This window comes from Acomys minous (genome assembly GCF_964271855.1).
Source record: "Acomys minous genome assembly, chromosome: 4".
Classification (NCBI taxonomy): Eukaryota; Metazoa; Chordata; class Mammalia; order Rodentia; family Muridae; genus Acomys; species Acomys minous.
In genome coordinates this window covers 89,339,470-89,361,481 of record NC_140486.1, presented here as the reverse complement: position 1 = coordinate 89,361,481, position 22,012 = coordinate 89,339,470, and the positions used below count along the sequence as shown (strand labels likewise).

The 22,012-nt window shown below is 38.4% G+C and overlaps 1 protein-coding gene across 3 annotated transcripts in view; it reads right to left on the bottom strand.

Moving 5' to 3' along the window:
* PARD3B (par-3 family cell polarity regulator beta) overlaps positions 1-22,012 on the bottom strand; it is a 982,300-nt gene that overhangs the window by 345,924 nt on the left and 614,364 nt on the right. For all 3 annotated transcript variants that reach the window (XM_084778917.1, XM_084778918.1, XM_084778919.1), the window contains one exon: positions 5,754-5,798. In XM_084778917.1, the coding sequence (XP_084635043.1) occupies positions 5,754-5,798 (45 nt within the window). The remainder of the gene's footprint in view (positions 1-5,753; positions 5,799-22,012) is intronic.

Here is a 22,012-nt window from a genome sequence, read left to right as displayed (position 1 = left end):
CTGATATCCACATCCCATGATCTGATATCCACATCCCATGGTCAGATATCCACATCCCATGGTCAGATATCCACAACCCATGATCGGATATCCACATCCCATGATTAGATATCCACATCCCATGATTAGATATCCACATCCCATGATCGGATATCCACATCCCATGGTCAGATATCCACATCCCATGGTCAGATATCCACATCCCATGGTCAGATATCCACATCCCATGGTCAGATATCCACATCCCATGGTCAGATATCCACATCCCATGATCAGATATCCATATCACATGATTGGATATCCACATTACATGATTGGATATCTTTACCACACTTTCTTAACTGAGGGAATAATCAAGGATCAAGCACTCTAACCACTAACAACGGGTTATTATTTCTTCATTCACATATATCATAAAAAGTCATGAATAGCAATAACCCAAGTAGAAGACTCAAACATGAAAAACTGCCATGGTTTAACATGCTAAAATAATACATTTTAATCTTCATCCTCTAAAAATGGAAATGAAGACAAACTTATGAAATCTCACAGTGATTTTTCTATAATAAAGTCACTGTCTAAACTTTTACTCTTAAAAGCTTTTATTTATTTATTATTGCTTTTTGTTTGAAACAAGATCTCCCTATGTAGCTAAGGTTGGCCTGAAACTTGCATCTAGTCACGCACGCCTGGATCTGAACCCATGCTCTTTCAATCTCTCTCCTGAGTGCTGAGATTATAGGCATGTACCAGCATACTCATGTTAAAAGCTTGATTCTTTTACAAAGATCCAGAAAATTCCTAGGTTATACTTAAAAAGTATCTATATTTGAAGATTGCACTTAGAACATAATGGGAGGTTTACCAAAGTAACAACTTCCGTATTAAGTCCTGAGCTTTGTGACAAGCACACACATTAATACCTTAATATAATTCATAGTAAATGCACACACATTTTCTTTTTCCTATATTTCTCAATTTGACCAACTCAGTCATATACATATAGACTTTTATATTTTCATGAGGGGAAATAAGGGAAAATGGTCACATTTATATGTCCCTTATCTTCATGAGATTGCTACAGTTTAGAATATGTGTCACTTTTTCAGTTAGCCAAGCTTACAAAGGGTCACTCATGTCCCTGGGATGTAAGGACCTCTATTCACCACTCTTCTCAGGCTGTTAGGAACAGTCTAGGGAAACATGAATTTCCCTAAAGCAAAACACCTGGGTCCATTCCCTAAGACCACAGTGACCAACTGGGAGATCAAGGTTAAATGCCTACAGGTTTAATTTCTACACCAATCAACTGTGCCAGCATCTCAGCTAAACTTCGTGGCTGAAGGCTGCTGGTATGCAGACCTCCTCCTCGGCTGCGGGTAAGCATGTGCCCCTTAGTTGATAAACTTGGTGCAAAGAAGGTCTGTACGTTTTGCTCACCATTACTTCCACAGACTTGCCTGCTTTACAGCCGTATAGACAGGTGTTTGGGAATATAAGAAATTAAAACAGAAATCGGAAAGCTTTTTAGTCCATTTTGCTAATTAATATGTCAGAGCTCGTAAAGAAGAACTCCCTGGCTTTCTCAGTACTGCATCATCTTAAAGAGCTGGGTCAGCAAAGATCCCTGCAGACAGTCAATACATATTAAAACAGCTCCAAGCAGTAAATCAAAACAACAGAAGAAGAAGACGACACAGTAGGAAAAAAAAAAAAAAGAAGCAAAATTTATAAGCCCTTTCTAACTGAACACAAGAGGAACAGTGAACTATTGGTTGAAGTTTAGTTTAAACAGGGAAAGTAAGAAAGAAGTATTTGTCAGGTAACCTTTATGGCCCTGAATATGTCAAAATTAAAGCAAAAAAAAAATTTAAGTACAGATGCAAGGTGATTTTATTTTCTCTGGATTCTAAGATTTTTTTTTCCAGAATACTGAAGTCACCTTAAACTAGTTATGCAATACCAAGTGTCAAGAACTAAATTAATATATTCCTATGTATACATATATTAATATATACATATATGTATATGTATATGGTATGTATTAAGCAGGTTGTAGTTATATTTCCAGGGACACACAGACAATTTATATGAACAATTAAAGAAAGTGGGGCCATGAATTTGAGAGAGGAAGGGGGAAGAAACAGAAGGGGCTAATGATGTCATAATCTATCATCTACTATCATCTATCTGTCTGTCTGTCTGTCTATCTATCTATCTATCTATCATCTATCTATTCACCCACCATCTATCCATGGATGTATGTATATATGTATGTATGTATGCATGTATATATGTATACATAAATGTATGTATCTATCTACCTATAATGTCTTAATTGAAGGAATAAAAATAAATAAATAAATTAGTTTGCTTGTTCAAATACGTTTTCCTGCCTTGCATTTCTAGGGTGTGAATGTTGTTCAACTACTGAGATTTGGAAAGATTTTAAAAGATTTTTCAAGGCTCACTAGAACTTATGCTGTTTTCTTAAAGGCACTAAAGCAAAGCCATTCTGTTTCTAACGTCTCTGGGTGGGTCTTACTATTCTGTAGACATGAAGACCTCCCTTCCACGGAGATGATCCCACATGATTACAGCCTCACCGAGGTGCTGGTGGATGGAATGCACTTGATTGTATGGAAAGCTCTTGAGGTGAGCTGGTTGTTCTGGAAATCTCAAGAACAATGTGTTGATTCCAGAAGGGGTGAAGGGAAACACCATTTTGTGCCAAAAATTATAGAAAGATTTATCTTACCTGGGCCTTTGATATGATTTTAGCTCTGAGGCACCAACCACTTAAAGATTAAACCAAGGAAGAGGTGCCAAAAATCTTGTCACAAAATTGGGATGCACCCAAGCCAGACCAGAAGATGGAACCTGGCACTGAATGGCTCGCTACTCACCAAGTAGCTGACTCAGAAGAAAGCTTAACTCAGATGAATTTGTTAAATGCTGAATATCCTCCCAAATAAGATGGATGGTAGATTTAAGCCAGCATATACAATTTAATTTACTTTAACTTCCTGATAGCGTCGGATAATTTTAAAGCTGTCTACATTTCTGGAATTAAAGAGAAAGCTGCTCTTTTTAGGCAAAAGATGCTGATCTATTACTTAAGTATTCCAAAGACAGGATTTGGGGAAGGAAAAATCATATTTCAAGGAAACTTTAAGGAATCACTTGAGCATTGGCAGAAGTATGAATATGGTGCCTTTCCAGGTAAATATAGCCTGACAATAGCCTACAGGGGACCTATAGAAGTTTGACATTGCAGGTTTATTTTATATTATCTAGCATCTATTTATGTATCTATGTATCTATGATGTATGTATGTATATATATATATATATATCTTTTGTCAGTTGTCTGTCTAGCTACATATGATCTATTTGTTTGTTATAAATTTTTAAATGACTTAACTAAAAGAAGTTGTCGGAATTAAAGGAATGCTTAATCTTTTGTTGTTATCATATCACCATCTCCTCCATCACCAGCATCCTAAGAGAAATGCCTCTACATCACTGGTTCTCAACCCTCCTAAATGCTGCAACCATTTAACACAGGTCCTACGCTGTGGTGACCCACCAAACATAACATTATTTTATTGCTACTTTATAACTGTACTTTTGCTACTGTTATGAATTATATGTAAATATGTGATACCCAGGATATTTGATATGCAACCCACCCAGGGAATAGCGACGCACAGGCTAAGAACCACTGCTCTACATGAATACAGAATACATACGGAAGCTGAGTTTTTACATTAGAGACGAATGCCTGAGGAAAATCCTATTTAAGATTACTTTTCAAAAACACACATTTAAAAAACCAGTAGTAGAAGGCATATACTTGGAGCATTTACATTTACAGACTTAGTCACATATTTTTATCTAATGATGCTCTACATGCCTAATGATATAGCATATCTGACGTTGTATAGGATGCACCTGTTTGCTGTAACGGGTCAGTGTACAGTTACAGGTGTCTGTTTAGCCCTCTTCACTTCATGTCGTGTTTGCTGTAAAATTATCAAACATGTTAGTGGCCTTAATCTCTAAGTGGTAGATGCCTCTGAGCTGAAGTTGAATCAAAGGCCCAGGTAAGATAGAGCGTTTTTGTTTGTTTATTTGGTTACGTTCACATAGATTCCACAGACGTCCATCAATAATCTATATGATGTAGCGATTATGTAGAAGGTGTCAAGATATAAAAACAATGATAGAGTGGTGCTACATTAGTAACAACTCGTTATGTCATCTAGTCCATTTGCACACTATGTCTCCTGTACGGCAAAGCTTGCTGGTTCTCCTTCCCTCTGTTGATCCAAGGCAAGTTTCAGGAGGATGTGTATGCGATAGCTATCTGCAGCTATGAGATTCTGCCGAGTTTGATTTTTCAAAATCTGTAAGGTTATTATTTCAAGTTCTGTAGAGTAGTTCTTCATAAATATTTATACCGCATTAGATAAAAGCCAACATTTTTATTATAGCAGTAAGCTAAGATAATATTCTCAGTTTAAAAGAGTGACTAACTTTTGATTACCAGCAAAAGGTGATTTTTTTTGAAAACTAAAATAAAAATAAGATTAGAACTTGTGAAAATAACCAGAAAGCTTAGTTTTTGCTCATTCTTTTTTCACAAACCCAATGTACGAACAGTCTTAATCACCACATAAAAAGAATGGTTTGCAGCGGCTGTTGCTGTTCAGAGTGTCTAACTCTTTGGGCTCTTTATTAGGAAGAATGGGAGGAGAAGCCTAAGAGTATGAGCCAGCTGTTTCTACTCTGCAGCCATCCTGCTGCAGTCACTAGAAAATCTAGAGAAGGAGAAAAAGAGAAAATATCATAATCTTGCCCTGGAACATGACAAAATTAATGAGGCATCAAGGGCACTTCCTGCTGGAAAGGTAATTGGCGCACAGACCCAGCGGTGGGGAAGACTGCTTTGTTTCAGTATGGGAGGAGCCAACCACAGCCCTCTGTAGAGTGGCACATCTGAGTCAAGGGGGATTTTTCTAGAAAACAGGGCACCCCTAGAGGAAGAGGATTACTGCTGGGGTTGCTCTCTTACTAACTTTATGTGTTTGTGAATAATGTGCATGTGATGATACCGAGGAAAGGACAAGAGAGACCATGAGGAGGGGAAGAGAAGGCTTGGGATTGGTGCACAAAGGTGTGCGTCATCGACACAGAATAAGACCCAGAGGACCCTTGGAGAGCCAGGCGACTTCTCAGAGAACAGCATGGCAGCTCACTCATGAGGAAGACGAGGGATAACACAACCATCTCTGGCACAGTCCCTTCTGGTGACAGGCAGCATTTCACATGTCCATGTAAATGTTTTTTTCCCTGAGAAGTGATTCACATCTTTCTTTGATATTCTCGGTCCCCCAATGTGAAAGTCATGTAGGAAAAAATTTCCAAATTTCTTTAGCTTTCCTTTTCAAATTTTTTTTTGTCTGTTTGTTTCTTGAAAGTGTTCATCTAGCATATGAGTTTAAGATTTTTGGTTTTGTGATGATTATTTTGGAAACCTTTCTTCTCTTCTCTCAAACATTTTGAGTCAGCATGCATTATGCCATTATGCACACAGCCAAGCAATAATTCATCTTTGTGGAAGACAGAGACATCTCATGTATTAATTAGAAAGCCTTACACTGGCTGGTGCATAGAAACAGGATCCAAATGCTGCTAACGCACAGCCAGTGATTTCCAGGAAGAGAAAGCCAATTACAAGGAATTTCTTACCCGATCTGTGATCAGCCAGTGACTGAACTTTGCTTTCATCTGGCACTGAAGAGAAGAAATAAAAGAGACAAGGATTAGACCTGCCTGTAAATCATACATTTTAAAACAATAAATTAGTACAGATTCACCACACATTTTGAATCTTTTACTGGCAAAGATTTGAGATTTTTTTCCTCCCAGCCTATCCTGGGGTGCCTCAATTTTATCCATAGACATTTTATAGTGAACTATGAAGAACTATGTTTATTAGGCCTTCTATGAATGTAGCAAATATAAAAACTGTTAGTACTTGCAGTTCTTTCAACTGGGGTTTTTTCTTTAATGTCTGTTAAGAGAAGAGCTAAATGCAATGGCCTAGGGATAGATACTACACAATAAAGTTCCCTGAGCATCAAAGCAATATGTATGTACATATTCAAGATTCAAGGACCAGACTTCTATATCTAGTCAAAATTAGGAGAGAGAAAAAAGGAAAGATTTATGAAGAAAGGACAAAATTTATAGTAATAGCATTCAACAAAGTAGACATTAGGTCACAAAGGACAGACTTATAAAGATGGAAAACAAATATAGTCAACACCATGATCACGCCCGACTTCAGTCTAGACAGCTTCCTGGAGACCATGCAGAAAGAGGACACAGGATAGAATCAATCCAGTGGTGTCCCTTGCAATAAAGGCGTGCAACGTGACATTCAGGGAAGCCAGTGTGTTTGAATGGCGTTTGTAAAGCACCAAGCCAGCGTATTGTTTTTTTTTTTCCCATGATATCTTCGGAGACACACCCCATATCCCTAAGACCTAGAAAACCAATCCCAATGGAAAGAAAACAGCATTTGAAGTTCACATCAGTGTGAAAACACTGCCCACTCACAAGAGTTGCCATGACAAGCTTCACAGCAGAGGGGTTCACTTAGAAATGTTGATGGGTCATACCTCAATAGTGTGAAGAATTAGATCAAGATTTACACAGCTGTCAGGCAATGGGTAAAAACTCTTGAAAGGTACAGGATAGCAAAGCCTAAACACATAGAAGTAAACCATATGTATGGCCTAATGGTTAAATTTTACAATGAGTTTGTAAGGAAAACTTTGCATCAAAGACCACTCTAGGACTCAGTGACATTACCCTCAGTGAATTTTTTTTAAAATTTATTCTGGTTACATCTCAATGGTTATCCCCTCCCTTGTATCCTCCCATTCTTCCCTCCCTCCCATTTTCCCCTTACTCCCCTCCCCTATGACTGTTCCTGAGGGGGATTACCTCCCCCTCTATATGTTCATAGGGTATCAAGTCTCCTCTTGGTAACCTGCTGTCCTTCCTCTGAGTGCCATCAGGTCTCCCCCTCCAGGGGACATGGTCAAAGGTGAGGCACCAGAGTATGTGAGAAAGTAATATCCCACTCTCCACTCTACTGTGGAGAGTGTTCCGTCCATTGGCTAGATCTGGGTAGGGGTTTAAGGTTTACTGCCTGTATTGTCCTTGGCTGGTGCCTTAGTTTGAGCGGGACCCCTGTGCCCAAATCTGCCTATCATAATGTTCTACTTGTAGGCTTCTAGGACCCTCTGGGTCCTTCTACTTTGCCTTTCTCCCATGATTCTCTCATCTAGAATCCCACTAGAATGTCCTCTCCTCTGTCTCAGTTTCCTGGTAAGTGAAGGCTTTCGTGGGACATGCCCCTTGGGCTAATATGCAGATATAAGTGAGTATATACCATTTGAGTCTTTCTGCTTCTGGGTTAACTCACTCATTATGATCATTTCTAGCTCAATCCATTTATCCACAAATTTCGGGAATTCCTTGTTTTTAATAGCTGAATAGTATTCCATAGTGTATATGTACCACAGTTTCTTTATCCATTCTTCTATTGAGGGACACGTAGGCTGTTTCCATGTTCTGGCTATTATGAATAAGGCTGCTATGAACATGGTTGAGCAAATTTTCTTGTTGTGTGCTGGAAAATCTTCTGGATTTTCTTCCAAGGAGTGGAATAGCTGGGTCTTGAGGAAGCCCTATTCCCATTTTTCTGAGATAGCACCAGATAGATTTCCAAAGTGGCTTTACTAGTTTGCATTCCCACTAGCAATGAAGGAGTGTTCCTCTCTCCCCACATCCTCGCCAGCATGTGGTGTCGCTTGAATTTTTGATCTTAGCCATTCTGATGGGTGTAAGATGGAATCTCAGAGTTGTTTTGATTTGCATTTCCCTGATGATTAAGGAGGTTGAGCATTTCTTTAAGTGTTTCTCAGCCATTTGATATTCCTCTGTTGAGAATTCTCTGTTTAGTTCCATGCCCCATTTCTCTATTGGGTTATTTGGTTTGGTGGTATTTAATTTCTTGAGTTCTTTATATATTTTGGATATTAGACCTTTGTCAGATGTGGGGTTGGTGAAGATCTTTTCCCAGTCTGTAGACTGTCGCTTTGTTCTCTTTACAGTGTCTCCTGCCTTACAGAAGCTTCTCAGCCTCATGAGGTCCCATTTATTAATTGTTGACATTAATGCCTGGGCTGTTGGTGTTCTGTTCAGGAAGTTGTCTCCTGTGCCAAAACAATCTTGTACAATAAAAGGTGCTCTGGAGGAGTCTCCATACCTGATCTCATACTGTACTATAAAGCAATAGTAATTAAAACAGCATGGTACTGGCACAGCAACAGGATGGTTGATCAGTGGAATCGAATCGAAGACCCAGATATGAATCCACACACATATGGTCATTTGATTTTTGACAAAGAAGCTAAATCCATTCGATGGAAAAGGGATAGCATCTTCAACAAATGGTGCTGGTCTAACTGGATGTCTATGTGTAAAAAAATGCAACTGGACCCATATTTGTCACCTTGTACAAAACTCAAATCCAAGTGGATTAAAGACCTCAACATAAAACCAGAGACACTAAGTCACTTAGAAGAAAAAATGGGAAAGAGCTTGGAACATATTGGCACAGGAGACAACTTCCTGAACAGAACACCCTCAGTGAATTTTATCAAACATTTAAATAAATAATATGGACTTGACAAAAGCCTTATTAGAAAACACAGAGAAAGGATTCCCGCTGTGTCACATAGGGCTACTGTAAAACTGATATTAGTATCGGGAAAAGACAGTAAAATAAAACCACTAATCAATATGTCCCCTAGACACAGGTATAAAATTCCTAAACAGCTCCCTGTGGAGAACCACATCAGTATGCAGCAACTGCTGTACCTTCATTCACCATTTGCCAATGTCCATGAGGTCTATGAACCTCTGGTGCTCAAGGACTAAAGCAATGTGAGGGGAACTTAAAAACCAGCAAGAACACTGCCCACATTAGTCACATTGAACTGACCCAGTCACCAAACACAATCAGCCACTCCCCTGCCATCCACTCTTGGCTATTTCTTTATGTTGGAGCTAAAAGCACTACTTGCTTAGGATTGTCCTGTTCTCAACTGTCAAGTAGACTGTCATACTTATTGCTGCATTTATTGTTTGGTGGTAAGTCAAGCCGTACTTATCAGGCACTGATGGCCAAGTGTTTTCGTTGTGCCTAAAAATATGTACAGTGGAATCTACACTATAAGTAGAAAAATACTACAAATCAGTTATGCTGATAACTAAAAAAAATCAACAGTAGCTGTTATTGCAGAGTACTTTTAATACACAGGTTCCATGTATTTTAAATCTATTTAATTATTTCAACCTTCATAGCAATCTGGGAAGACAAGGACTACTATCCTCAGGTCTCAGATAAAGAAGGTGGCTTGTTTCTCATTAGCAGAAGCAACAGCGATTAAATGACAGTCTTAGCTGCTCCTTTATATATGTGACAACCACAGATTTGCTAGCTGAGAAATTTTAAGGACAAACAAATTAAATACAGGAAAATATTAAACAACTATATACTGGAAAATCAGTATTCTTTGATTTGAATTTATAACATTAGATAGAAATCTGGGCCAGGTATGGGGTGCATGCTTGTAATCCTCTAACATTGGAGATAGAGGCAGGGTTATCTGGACAAAGTGTAAGGCTGCCTTGAGCTACATAGTACGAGTTTAAAAATTTTTTCTGCAGACCAATATACATGATGTTGGCTATAATCTTGAATATCATGTTTGAAACTTTAACATTCTAATGTATTTATCCTAAACTATTTATTCTAACTTAACATAAAAGAAGTCATCTTGAGAGTTAGGATGTTAGTTTGTTAACTTTAGTTCCATTGTTTAAAAGTTTTAGTGTAAAGAGAGCATCTTGTGCATTGTATAGATGCAAATCTTGTCAATGAAAAACCTATGGTGTATAGTGAACGGTGGAATAGAAGGTGGAACATCTGGGAGGCATGAAAGATGGTAGGATAGAGCCAGGCATGGGGGATTCATTCACAAAGATGGAAGAGGACAGACACATGGTACCTGAGCAAAGGTAACCAGACACATGGCAGAATGTAGATTATTGTAAATGGGTTATTTTAAGTTATGAGCTAGTCAGAGAAGATCCTAGCTATATGGTCTAGGTATTAATAAATATATTTTGAGTCTCATGAGTCATTATTCTGGGGACTTGGAGCTGGGAGGAAAAACACACTCCACTACATCTTAGACTTTTTATTTAAGTCATTTCAGCCTCGTGTTCTTCAGTTTCACTACTATAAAATGTGTGAAATGTTTCTGATAAGTGGAAGCTGTGATTGTGGTGATGGATGAATTTGGTGTTGAGGACTATGTGTTCTCAGGATTGTGAAGAGACAAAGGAAGGATAATTGGGAACACATCACACTTTAGCAGGGCATCAGGTGTTTTGGGGTACTATCCAAAAGATGTGCACTGCTTCCCTGTATATCTGACCATAGCTCGTTTTGCTTTGGAAGATATGCACTGAAAGCACAGTGGAGCAGAACGTCTTAGTGCGCACGGTTGCTCTGAAGATGGAGTTTGTAGCAATGCAAGTCTTTTGATGTTTCTTCGCTTCTGCCTGGTTTGTCTGTTTTAGTCAAGTATTGCAAATTTCCTAGTCACATTGGGTTTTGCAGGGAACTTCTTAACTTTTTGGCTGAATAATGTCTATTGTCCCTGAGTGCAAATACTTACCATTATCTTAATTGACAAGTTGAAGTTCTTTACAACACTAAAATAAACTATTTTTTTAAAACAGTGTGGAAAATCCAAATGGGTGATAGGCATAAAAATTAGGGGGTTTTCTCCAAAATATTCTCTGACACAGATGCCTATCTTTAGGATCAACGACAAATGAACAAATATAATGGAAAAGAGGGGGAGCGGTAATGACTTAATTAATAGAGCACATTTTATTTAAGAGGTTAAATTTGGAACAATCATCTTTTATGCACATGCTTAGTGCTGGGAAGCAATTTAAATAACAGTGGCAAATGAGAAAATGAGGTAGAATTACACACACCACCAATTTTTTTTAAAATGGCAAGTATTATAATTAATACCCAACTTCCTTTATAACTCACATCACCTTACAGCTACTATTAGTTATCTCTTGGGGCTGGTGCCTAAATGTAGTTGTTTTGTTGCATTATATTGAGATAGTGCAGAGACTGAAATGGTGGTAATGATTCCTGACAGGGCTGTACTTATAAATCCAAGCCTTGCATAAGAAGCGGAAAACTGAGTGGGCCTCACGTGAGGAAGGCCTTCTATTCCAAGACAGCAGAGGAGTCAAGCTTACTGGAGGGGACTGAGGATGGAGGAAGAGACCCAAGGTTTAGCATTCTGCTTCCAGTGGAAAACTATTCTATTTTTCTTTCTTTATATAACTGCTGGAGTTCATCTTTCTTAACCTTCTATTTTTTTTTTTTTTTGCACAAGGACTGCAACTATTTGTTCTTGGGTATATTTGAGTAATATTCTAGTAAGAAGAGCTATGAATGAAATGCTGAGTCCTTTTGAAGATGTAGTTCATAGGCATTATTGTTATTATAACCACTGTTTTTTAACTATAGCTATTATTAAAACATTAGAAAGATCATAAAGTTGTCCTTTTTGAAGTTTTTCTGGCTTTATTCAGCTAGTGGGATTTCTATACTAACCTGTTTCCTGACATTCCTCGTAAGATTGATGGACACCATTTGGCTTGATTGCCACAGGTGCTTAATAAACATCTGATTGGTTTAGATGTTTGCTAATTTCCTGGTGTGTCCTCTGACTCACCAGGAGGACTTGCCTGAGGAATTCAGCAAGCATGATGGTCCGTGCTTCTGATTCTTGTTAAGTCTTTGAAGTCTAAATTAAAATCTAAGGAGAATGCCCAACCCCAACAGCACTTTTTAAAAATAGCATAAACACACTACATTTTTTCTTTTCATTTAATTTCAACCAGGTTCATTGTTAGAATTCAGAGAAAGAAAAATATGAAGGAAAAAATAAAAGGTACGATCAAGATGGCACTCTGCAAACTTGTTAGCAGCAGACATTAAAGTGCACATACTATGTATGTTGGCTCCCAGCAGGACACATTTTTATTAATACAGTGCTTGCTTAAAGTGTTTTATTCTTTTGTCAAGCCTTCTTACACACTTCAAATGCCTTCTCACTAGGGGAAAACAATCCCCTTGCTTATTGATAGCATTTGACATGCATTCTATAACATAAGCGACTATTAGGGACTTCACTTGCTTAATACAAATTTGCAGAACAGTGGCAGATCTGGTGAGTTAATGGGCCCCATATGCTCTCCTTACGCTGACAGGATATGGTGGATCGCTAACACGCACAAATCTCTTCAGATAAAAATTGCCATCAGCTACACTTACTCTTCTTGAGAATGCCAACACTATGTCTTGAACGGAAATATGCAAATGTGCTCGGATTCCCACTCCTTCATACGGAGACACTTTGAGGCAAAAGAGGCATTCTAAAATATGATGTGATGCCTGCTTTTTATATAGATAGCCTGGTTTCACTTCCTTTTTTATCTTAATATCTTTAACATAATTGAGACAACAATCCTGAAGCTGGTGTCTTTCTTCAATGAGACTATAAATACTACTGTTTAGATCATTTTCTAGAGTTGCAAGCAATTCCTTCATGGCTAATAAATTTGTTTCCAAGAGTTGTCCCTTCAGAACTTAAAATTGATGTAATTGCCAATATTAGGAATCAATTTTCCTCTCCTTTAGCAGATCAATTTCTGTGCCAGTGATGGATTTCCAGAATTTCTAAGGAATGTAAACCTGATTCCAGTTGTAAATTAAGTTCCCTTCTCAGCAACCATGAACTATTACTGTCTTAATTTATAGTGTTTTCTTATGTCAGTAACTATTTGGCATATCGTTTCTCTGTACAGGCTTTTTTGAGTTTTCAGCACTTTGGAGTTTTAATGTATTAAAAAGTTACTCTGTTTTCTAAAACACACGTGCATAGTGCATATATATACGCACACATACATACACACATACATATATATACACACATATACATACATGCACAATGCACATATACACATATACACACATGCACCACATACACACCCACAAAAATACCCATACATAAACATATATGCACATTCTTATACACATGTACACACACACACACACACACACACACACACACACACACACACACACTAAAACTAGGCTTTTGCTGAAAAGGAGATTATAGAACCAGTGCTAGAAAATGCTAGTGTGAGGTGTTCATTTCACGATCTCTTAGCAAGCCTGTCAACACACAGAACTCCAATGCAGATATGTTCCTGATCAGAAAATAGGTCAATCAGAGCTTGAAAGCCAAAGTTTTTCTCCTAATATCATGCTGTATTGTCAAGCTACAGCAACACAGCTTAAAAACAGAGGCTGGTTCCCTCATCCATGCGAGACTCTCCATGTCCTTGACTCTTCACTGAGACCTTCAATAATTATTTCTCCCTCCATAAACCTTAGAAACCTTAAACCACACAATGGAAAAATGTAATTTTCATATTTTCCTACTATTGTTTTTGACTCATTAAAAAAGTGCTGAAAAAACTGTTATTAAATTCATTAGCTTTGAAGTCATTCAATATACATCAGTTTGCTCAAAATAATCAGAAGGTCACACCTTTGTCCCAATATAGAAATCCTAATGTTTGATACAATAAATTGTGTTTAAGAAAGGAGAAAGGGAGTGCTTTAGGAACCATGAAGAGCCAGACGGGCACAGGGCTCATAAACACGATGCGTGCTCTATGTGAGTGGACAGTGGATCTATGGAAGGTCAGTGAGTCTTAGCACACAGGGCACCGTTACTCACTGGCCACGGAGTCAGTAGCACAGAGAGGAAGAGAAGCTCCAGCTTGACGCTCATGCAGACTTGGATTCTGATGTTAATACAAGTGCTGATGTGAACTAACTACCGAGTTGTTTGTTTGTTTGTTTTTTTAATAATGAACGTGTATATAAAATGTAAATAATTCCTCATAAGGATGAGACTGGATAAAGGACACAAACTTATTGTCATGGAACTTTTGATTACGGCTGTGATTCAGATCTTACTGCCACTTCTGTCCCTACACTCCAGCAGGTCACAGAGGTTTTCCCAACAGACCTTGCAAACTTGCCGCATCGATATGATGCACAAATAATACCAGCTATCAGATTCATACGATAGTAATGTTTGCCCCCCCTCCCCTGGTGAATATGCTTTAAAGACCATGCCTACTTCTCTCGGCTGAGTTTAGGGACAAAAATAATTGGCAATTAACCTACCATTAGTTGTGTATCTAATTCACACTAAGCTGTAAATACCTTTAACAGAAAAGATGCCCCCTTTTTCCATTTTTTTTTTTTAACCCAAGACTCAGGCCTGGCATCTTGTAGGTAACTCATGAACGTTTACTTAGTGAGGGAAATACTTGTAATAATAAAGAAAGGGCAGCATTTTGGATGTGCCCATTTATCAAAGAGTTGTAAATTAATGAAGAAAGCAGCTGTTCGCTGTGGTATATTCATTTCTCTCTCTTCCTTCCCCCCTCAAGACACACGCGTGCACGCATAGCACAAACGTAGATACATTCTGTGAAATTCTTGTGGCACAGTCTGCAGGCAAACTTCTGGCAAAGAAGAGCGGGAGAAGAAGAAGGTTGGAATCTCACTCTGGTATGGATCACGCTAGGCCAAAACAGGATAGAACTGTTTAGATAAATATAAATTCTCATGTTTCTTACAGTGAATGGTAGAATTATAGAAAAGTGAATGGTTGGTAAGCTGGTCACACTCTTGTCTTTTTCAGGATCTGAGAGTGATATGACCCCTGGGGCACTGGCTCCTATATTTGGCTTATTGGCACCAATCACACTTGTTTGTCACATGATATGACACTTGAAATAGCAGTTATCTCTGCTTATAGAAAATAGCACATTATATTTCCAACACACGATATTTCTAAAACTCTGAATACTTGGTACAATAAGCTTTCCTTTCAATATGCAAATGTCAGAGCCTTCTCAAGCTGTGCAGAATAAATAAATGCTTCTCTGTTATAGGATATCCAGAAACACACAGCAAAAAACAGTAGGCTTAAATTTTGTTTTTATTAAATATGGGAGAGCTAAAAAAATTATAGCACACATGTAGGAATAAAGCACAATGAAAAGTTTGTGTATCAACTATGTTATTATTTTTATATATGCTATTATTTTATGGTAGATGTAATTTTTCTTATTTTTTGTTTTGGTATTATAATATAATTTATTTCCTCCTTCGCTTTTCTCCTGCCAAGTCCTCACACAAGTGTTTCCCTGCTCTCTTTCAAGTGCATGGCCTCTTTTTTATTAATCTTTATTTCACACACACTACATTTTTAAAGAAAGGATACATGTGAGTGTTTTTTATTTTGTTTTTGTTGTTGTTGTTGTTGTTGTTGAAGCTTCATAGTTGTCCTCTAGGAATCCAAGGAATCCAGCCCTCCCAACATGGCCAGAGGTAACTGCAATATTAAATTTTGCATTTTATGATTTTTTTGCTTTTATAGTTATAACCATAAATTTGTCTCCAATATTTTTGAACTTAAAATTTTCATTAAATGGCATTGGATATTGTCAAATCATTTTTGAGGTCACTGATATGATTATATATATATATTTTTCATTTTTAGCCTGCTTGTAGGTGACTTATAATGAAAGATCAACACTGCATTCCTTGGATAACCCCACATATTCATAATGTTATTTTTTAAACATAATGTGGGCTACAATTTTTCAAAATTGTAAATGAAGACAGTGAAGAATATTGGTCTAATGTGTTTTGTAAACAGTGTCTTTAGCTTAAATTTGTATCAGGAAAAAGCTGGCTTCAGGAAGTGAGCTGAGAAAGTACCCCTCCCTATTCATTTATTCAAAGTTTGCTCAGAATTGCAATCTTCCTTTCAAGCATTTGACTTCAGCAGTAAGCCACCAGGCCTGCAGGTTCCTTGGGGAAACCTTTCCATCACATTTACATTTCTGTAAGAGTTGTGAGCTGCTCAGATTCCCAATTTTTTCTTGTATACATTCAATGGCTAGGATTTTTCAAGAAATTTATCTGTTACGTTTTAGTTGCCAAAAGGATTGGTTTAATATCCATTCAATATCTATAAAAGGTGGAGTGAACTCTCCTTCCCAATCCTCAGAATACTCATGTCTTTATTTTTCCACTCACAATTATGTCAATGCATTGTCATTTTTTTGATCTTATAAAATGTTTTCACCCTGTCCGTTATCATTTCTTTACATCTGAAACTCAAACGCCATTATTTCATACAGGGAACTTGGTGGTAATAAACTCTTTTAGGTTTTATACATTTAGAAAATCATTTGTTTTGCCTTTGTTTTTGAATGATACTTTTTGCTAAGGAATTTGATTTTGTTAAATTATTGTTCCTTTTAGCAGGTCAGCGGTCCTTGTATACTGCTGGTACTTTCCCACGTCCCTGTGAAGTCTGCCATTGTGCTCCTTGAGCTGCACTTGAGATTCTCCGTGAGCAGTTGGATTACAATGGGTCTTAGGATCATTTTCCTATTTGTTTGTTTATGCGTGACATGCGCATGCTCACTGAGACCTTTAGTTTCTAGATTTAATTCTATTTGGAAAAATTTTTATTCACTGGGTTTTTTTATGTAGCCCTTTTCCCTCATTTGACAAACTAAACAATGACATCATGAACTCACCTGCCAGTATCCTTTGGTCACTGGTATTTTGGTGTCATTTTGTGTAATGTTTCAGTTTTTACAACCTTTGATGTCCCCTTCTATTTATCCATCTTGCTACCTGCAATGCTGAATATGAATTAGACCAGCCAATCGGTTTTACACAGCAGAAGAGAAAGTGAGTTTATGGAAGTTATACTTGGCTTTACATATGTGCTATATCAATATCACCATAGATATATTTCCCAAATCAATTAAATAGGTTGAATGTTAATTTGGGGTTTTATATGTGTGTGTGTGTATATCTTAAATCTTAAAGGCCTTGCCTGCTGATTTTAATATCTATGTTAGCTATGGATTTAATTGTTTATTTTTCTCCTTATTATGTTTATGTTTCTGTACTTCTTTGGATATGTATTGATCTTTTGTGGATGTCAGATATTATACATTTTATATTGTTGGGTGCTTGATATTTTTATAATTTAAAAAATATCCGCAGGACATGGCTATGTTGCTTGGGAAAAAAAACCAATCAATCTTTCCGGACTTTGCTTTTAAGATCTTTTTAGCAGTGCTACAGCAGCATTTACTCCAGGCAAATGAGGTCCTACCATCATGACAATAGCCTTCTCATGCACACATGTCTGTCTGCGGACTATGTGGGCCTTGAGGATGGACACCATTTCCAAGTCTGCAAGTGCTCTAACCACTGCTTTAGGGATCCTTTGCGGCTAAGTTGATGGTTTCTCTGCACGCACGCTCTGAGCACCGCACCTTACAATCGTGGGGAGAGACTGTATAAACATATCTGGACATGTCTCCCTTCTCACCATCTGGTACTCTGTTCTACACTGGCCTTATAAGAATCTTCCTTATCTGTGCATTCCTGGCAGCTGTCAGCACTGGACTCTTGATTTTACCCAAAATATAGAAACTCCCATAAATCCCAGACTCTTGAGAAATATTTCAATAATTTGGAGATGACACTCATTATGGTACATGTCACACGCTTTTCCAGCCACCGTTCCTTAGTAAGCAATGACCGGCATCTCTCATTCTAGTATTGAAAAAAATTACATTTCCATTCATCGAGTTCATCCTTTAGCAAGAATACAGAGGCAGATGAAAAAATATTTTTGCCAACATAGGTTACAGGAATTGTGAGCATTTCAACATACATAATATTATATAATTATTAGGAAAGCTCTCAGTGGGCATTATTGTTCTTAATTTATAGTGGAGCCCAAGAAGAGCTGCGTTATAAATTTCATAAACAAAAATCTGAGAGAGGAATGATTCCTGGCTTCAAAGCATAAATTCTTGATTCTATGTGAGACACAGAGGTACAAATTCGCTATTGGTTTTGCAAAGACTACATATTTCTAGTATTCATTGTCTACTGAAGTGGACTCTCGTAATAAACTACGTGGCTGAGTACACAGTGCCTACTAAAAATAACGGTGTGCTGGATTTCTGGTATGCACTGTCATAACAGTTTATGTAGCACTAGCAATCAGACTCCGGACTTGGTGCATGTACCATTCAAGCCCTCTACCATCTGAGCTACACCCCTGGCCCTTGGATGGTGAAATGTGAAATAAGTGATGCAACCCAGAAGAACAGCAATAACCACTGGTACTCTCAGTAATAAGCGGGACTGTCATATGTTGTCATGTGTCTCACATACTTTAAAATTCTTATCAGGAAGTATACAGGCTACTGTTCATGGGGAAACAGAGAGAAACCTTAGTTAAACCAGAGAGAATTTGTGTGGAGGTGTGGATGAAGCAACAGGAAAAACCACAGATGGGATCCAGGATGGTGTCACGTGATTGAAAGATACTATGGCTTGAAAGAAGGTTAAAGCAGGGACAGGTAGACTGGCATAGGTTCGGGGGGTGGGTGGGTGGAGGGAGGCTACTGTTTGGAATGCAGCAAAAGTAGCAAATGTTGCCTCAGATTCATGTCTCCCTTCCACGTGACCCTGCCTGCAAGCTCTTTAATGCAACCTAAGACAGCATTAACTCTTGGCAGCCAAACAGGGCTACTGCTGGCTCATCAACTGTGCATTCAGTTCAAACCCTGAGGTCCTTTCTATATTAACTGCTATTAAGTTGGGTCTTTGTCTGAAATAGATCTATGCCAAGCCAGTGGTATGAAGTCACATGCTACATATTAGAACTGTGAAAATCAGCAAGGCAGCCAGAGCCCCCTCTACTACAGTTTCTAACACACACATAATCGCAAATCATGTGATAAGTGATAGCAAACCTCCGTGGTCAGCTCCATTTTTCACAGACGAAATAACTCCCAACTCATCTTAGGGATTCTACACTCTCTCCCTATCATCCGTATTCAACGCAGCATCTATGTTAATCTTTTGGAAGCTAAATGAAAAAAAAATCATGATTACCGCTGGGTCAAAGAATTCCGACACTTTCCAACAACCATACATAGAAGAGAACCCAAAGGTTTACCACAGCTTCTTAGCCCTGCCTAGGCTGGTCACTGGGACCTCTCCAGCTTTATCCTGCTTCTCTGTGTGCTAGTGTACTTGGCTGTTATGGTCTTTCTACAGCCCCGTACCCACCCAAGTTCACTGTACACCCCTCTCCAAAGCTTTGGAACATGATCTTTCCTCTTTCTAGTGTTAATCTCTTGGAAAGCCACTCAGGGCATGGTCCCTTTCTGTCACACCTGCATACATACTGTCGCAGCAGAGAGGCCCTCTGTGGCTACTACTCTGCATAAAGTTGAGCCCTTCAGCACCCACTCTCCATTACGCTCACCTAGTCTTGTTCCACGTTTCATCAGACTCTTTACCACTAGCCAGCCTTCCCATTAGATCACCAGTTCCACGAAAACAAACAAACAAATAAACAAAAAAAAAAAAACCCAAAAAACAAACCAGGCTTTATACACCTCTGTTATATATGCAGATCATTGGACAGTAACTAACTCCCAGTAGGTCTTCAGTGGATGTTTGTTAAATGAAAAAAATTATAATCAAATTGAAAGTTAAGTAATGAAAGAAAATTAAGCCTATGGATTCGACTTCTGTGAAGATGTCTAGGAAAAGGTGAGGGTAAGTATTTAGGTAGAGGAAATATGGAAGGCCCCGATCAGGTCCCACCTGAAGACACGGAGCTCTTATTTATGGTGAGAGCACTCAGCAGGACGGGGTGGGAGGGGGATTCATTGGCAAGCAGGGACAGGGAAAAGAAGAAGCCAGCCATGGGAGACTTCAAACCACACCGATGGGTGAGTTTCATCTTTATTCTCAGGGATGTGGATTTTTTTTTTCAAAGCAAAGATGGGACATGATCTGATCCCTGTTTTTAAAAGACCACCCAGGCTGCAGCATAGAGAAGAAATTTGACAGGAAGGAGACAGGAGGCAGTTGCTTCCTTTTATCCATCTAAATACAGGCATTTACATGTATTCTTATTAAAGCTAATCTTCTGTACTGCGGCTCACCAGCTTTCTGTGCTCAGATTGCTGAATCTCAGACCTATCATCCAGTGTTATTTCCACACCATGCTGTGTGCCTCCTACAGATCTGACAAGTGAGCTTGCTGTATCCAAGTTCATGTGCCGGGCTCACCTGACTGAAAACCTAGCCTGTTTTCTTCCTGGCACGCTTGTGTGTGCATGCGAGATGTCTGGCTGGGACTTGGTCTGACTACTCATTGAGATGCTTAGAATAAAGTGAACTAACTAGCCCAGCAGGGCACTGTAACCTACAGACCTCAAAACCCAGCTACCCAGGATTTCCATGGATGTTTCCCCGAGAGCTTACCAACTTTATAAGATGCCAGCCCATTTTTTTTGCATGAATTAAGTTTGGCACCTGGTTTCTGGCTGGGAATTGTATAGCTGCTTCTGTTCTTGGCTACAGTAAATGCTATCAAAAGATTTCTTTTCTGGCATGCACTGAAGTATATAATGCTGTCTATATTTCTGCCCAGAATCTACTATCATCTGCTTAATATGCAAACTGTGCAGAACCAGGGCTACTAGTGTGTAATAGATTTTGAAAAGTTGTCATCCAGACTCATTGTTTATTAGAGGTTATTAACTTTGGGGGTTTATGTGCTGTCTCTCCATTTCACAGCACACAACCGCTCACTTAAACAGAATGCACAGAATTCTGCACACACTCTAGTGAACTCATCTGGTATTTTATGCCGATCTGTTAGATGAACTCACTTAAATCAGGCTCCTTTTGCAGAATAGGCGGTTGCAGATACAAATTAAATATCCACTATCTATCTTTGGGGGAATCACTGAGGTATATGAAACATCCAGAATAAGGTTGAGCTAATAGAAAACATAAAATGGGAAACCAGACAATTGCAAGACCCAGAGTCCAAAGTAATCTTATAGGCAGTAAATTTTCCATCATTTTCCTTAGATCAGGGGTTTCTTTGGAGAACTGGAGACTGCTGACCAAGGAAGGGAAAGAGCAAGCATTTGGCTGTGACTATATTCTGTGGCCTTCAGCTTCCCTCTTTTGTGTTACTTCTAGGCTGAAGAAAATGCTTCTGTAAAAATCTGAACTATCTATACATACATATATAATAATTTATTGAGAATTATTTTGATTTGGATTGACTGATTTTCCTCAACAATCTTTGCTTTTGGAGAAAAACACTCCTCAAATACAAACTGAAAGTAACACTATTTTAAATAAGATCTAGGTATAATAATTGATAATTCTGGCAAGAATTTAAAATTTGAGGTTTCATTTTTATACCAGAACCTAAAGCTTTGCTTACATCTAGTTTTTTTTCTAGATTGGTGTGTGCATGTCTGTGTGTGTGTGTGTGTGTGTGTGTGTGTGTGTGTGTGTGTGTGTGTAGCTTACAGCTTTGATGTCTTGTATCCATGGTGACAAATAAACAAACAAGACCTCCCAGATCCTTGATACTTTGACCAGAAGAGTTATTGCAACAATTAAGGACATACAAAAATAGAGCTGAAAGTCAGAATCACTGACAGGCAGTCAGTCATGTGCTGCCGTCTGTCTATTGGAATGTCTTCGTTCCTCAAGTGTCCCTTCCTGCATCCTCTAGTTTGAAAATGGCGTCATCACTCTCCTAAGCAACTCTGAGTGCTTATCCTCTGCCTTAGCCTAATGACATTGG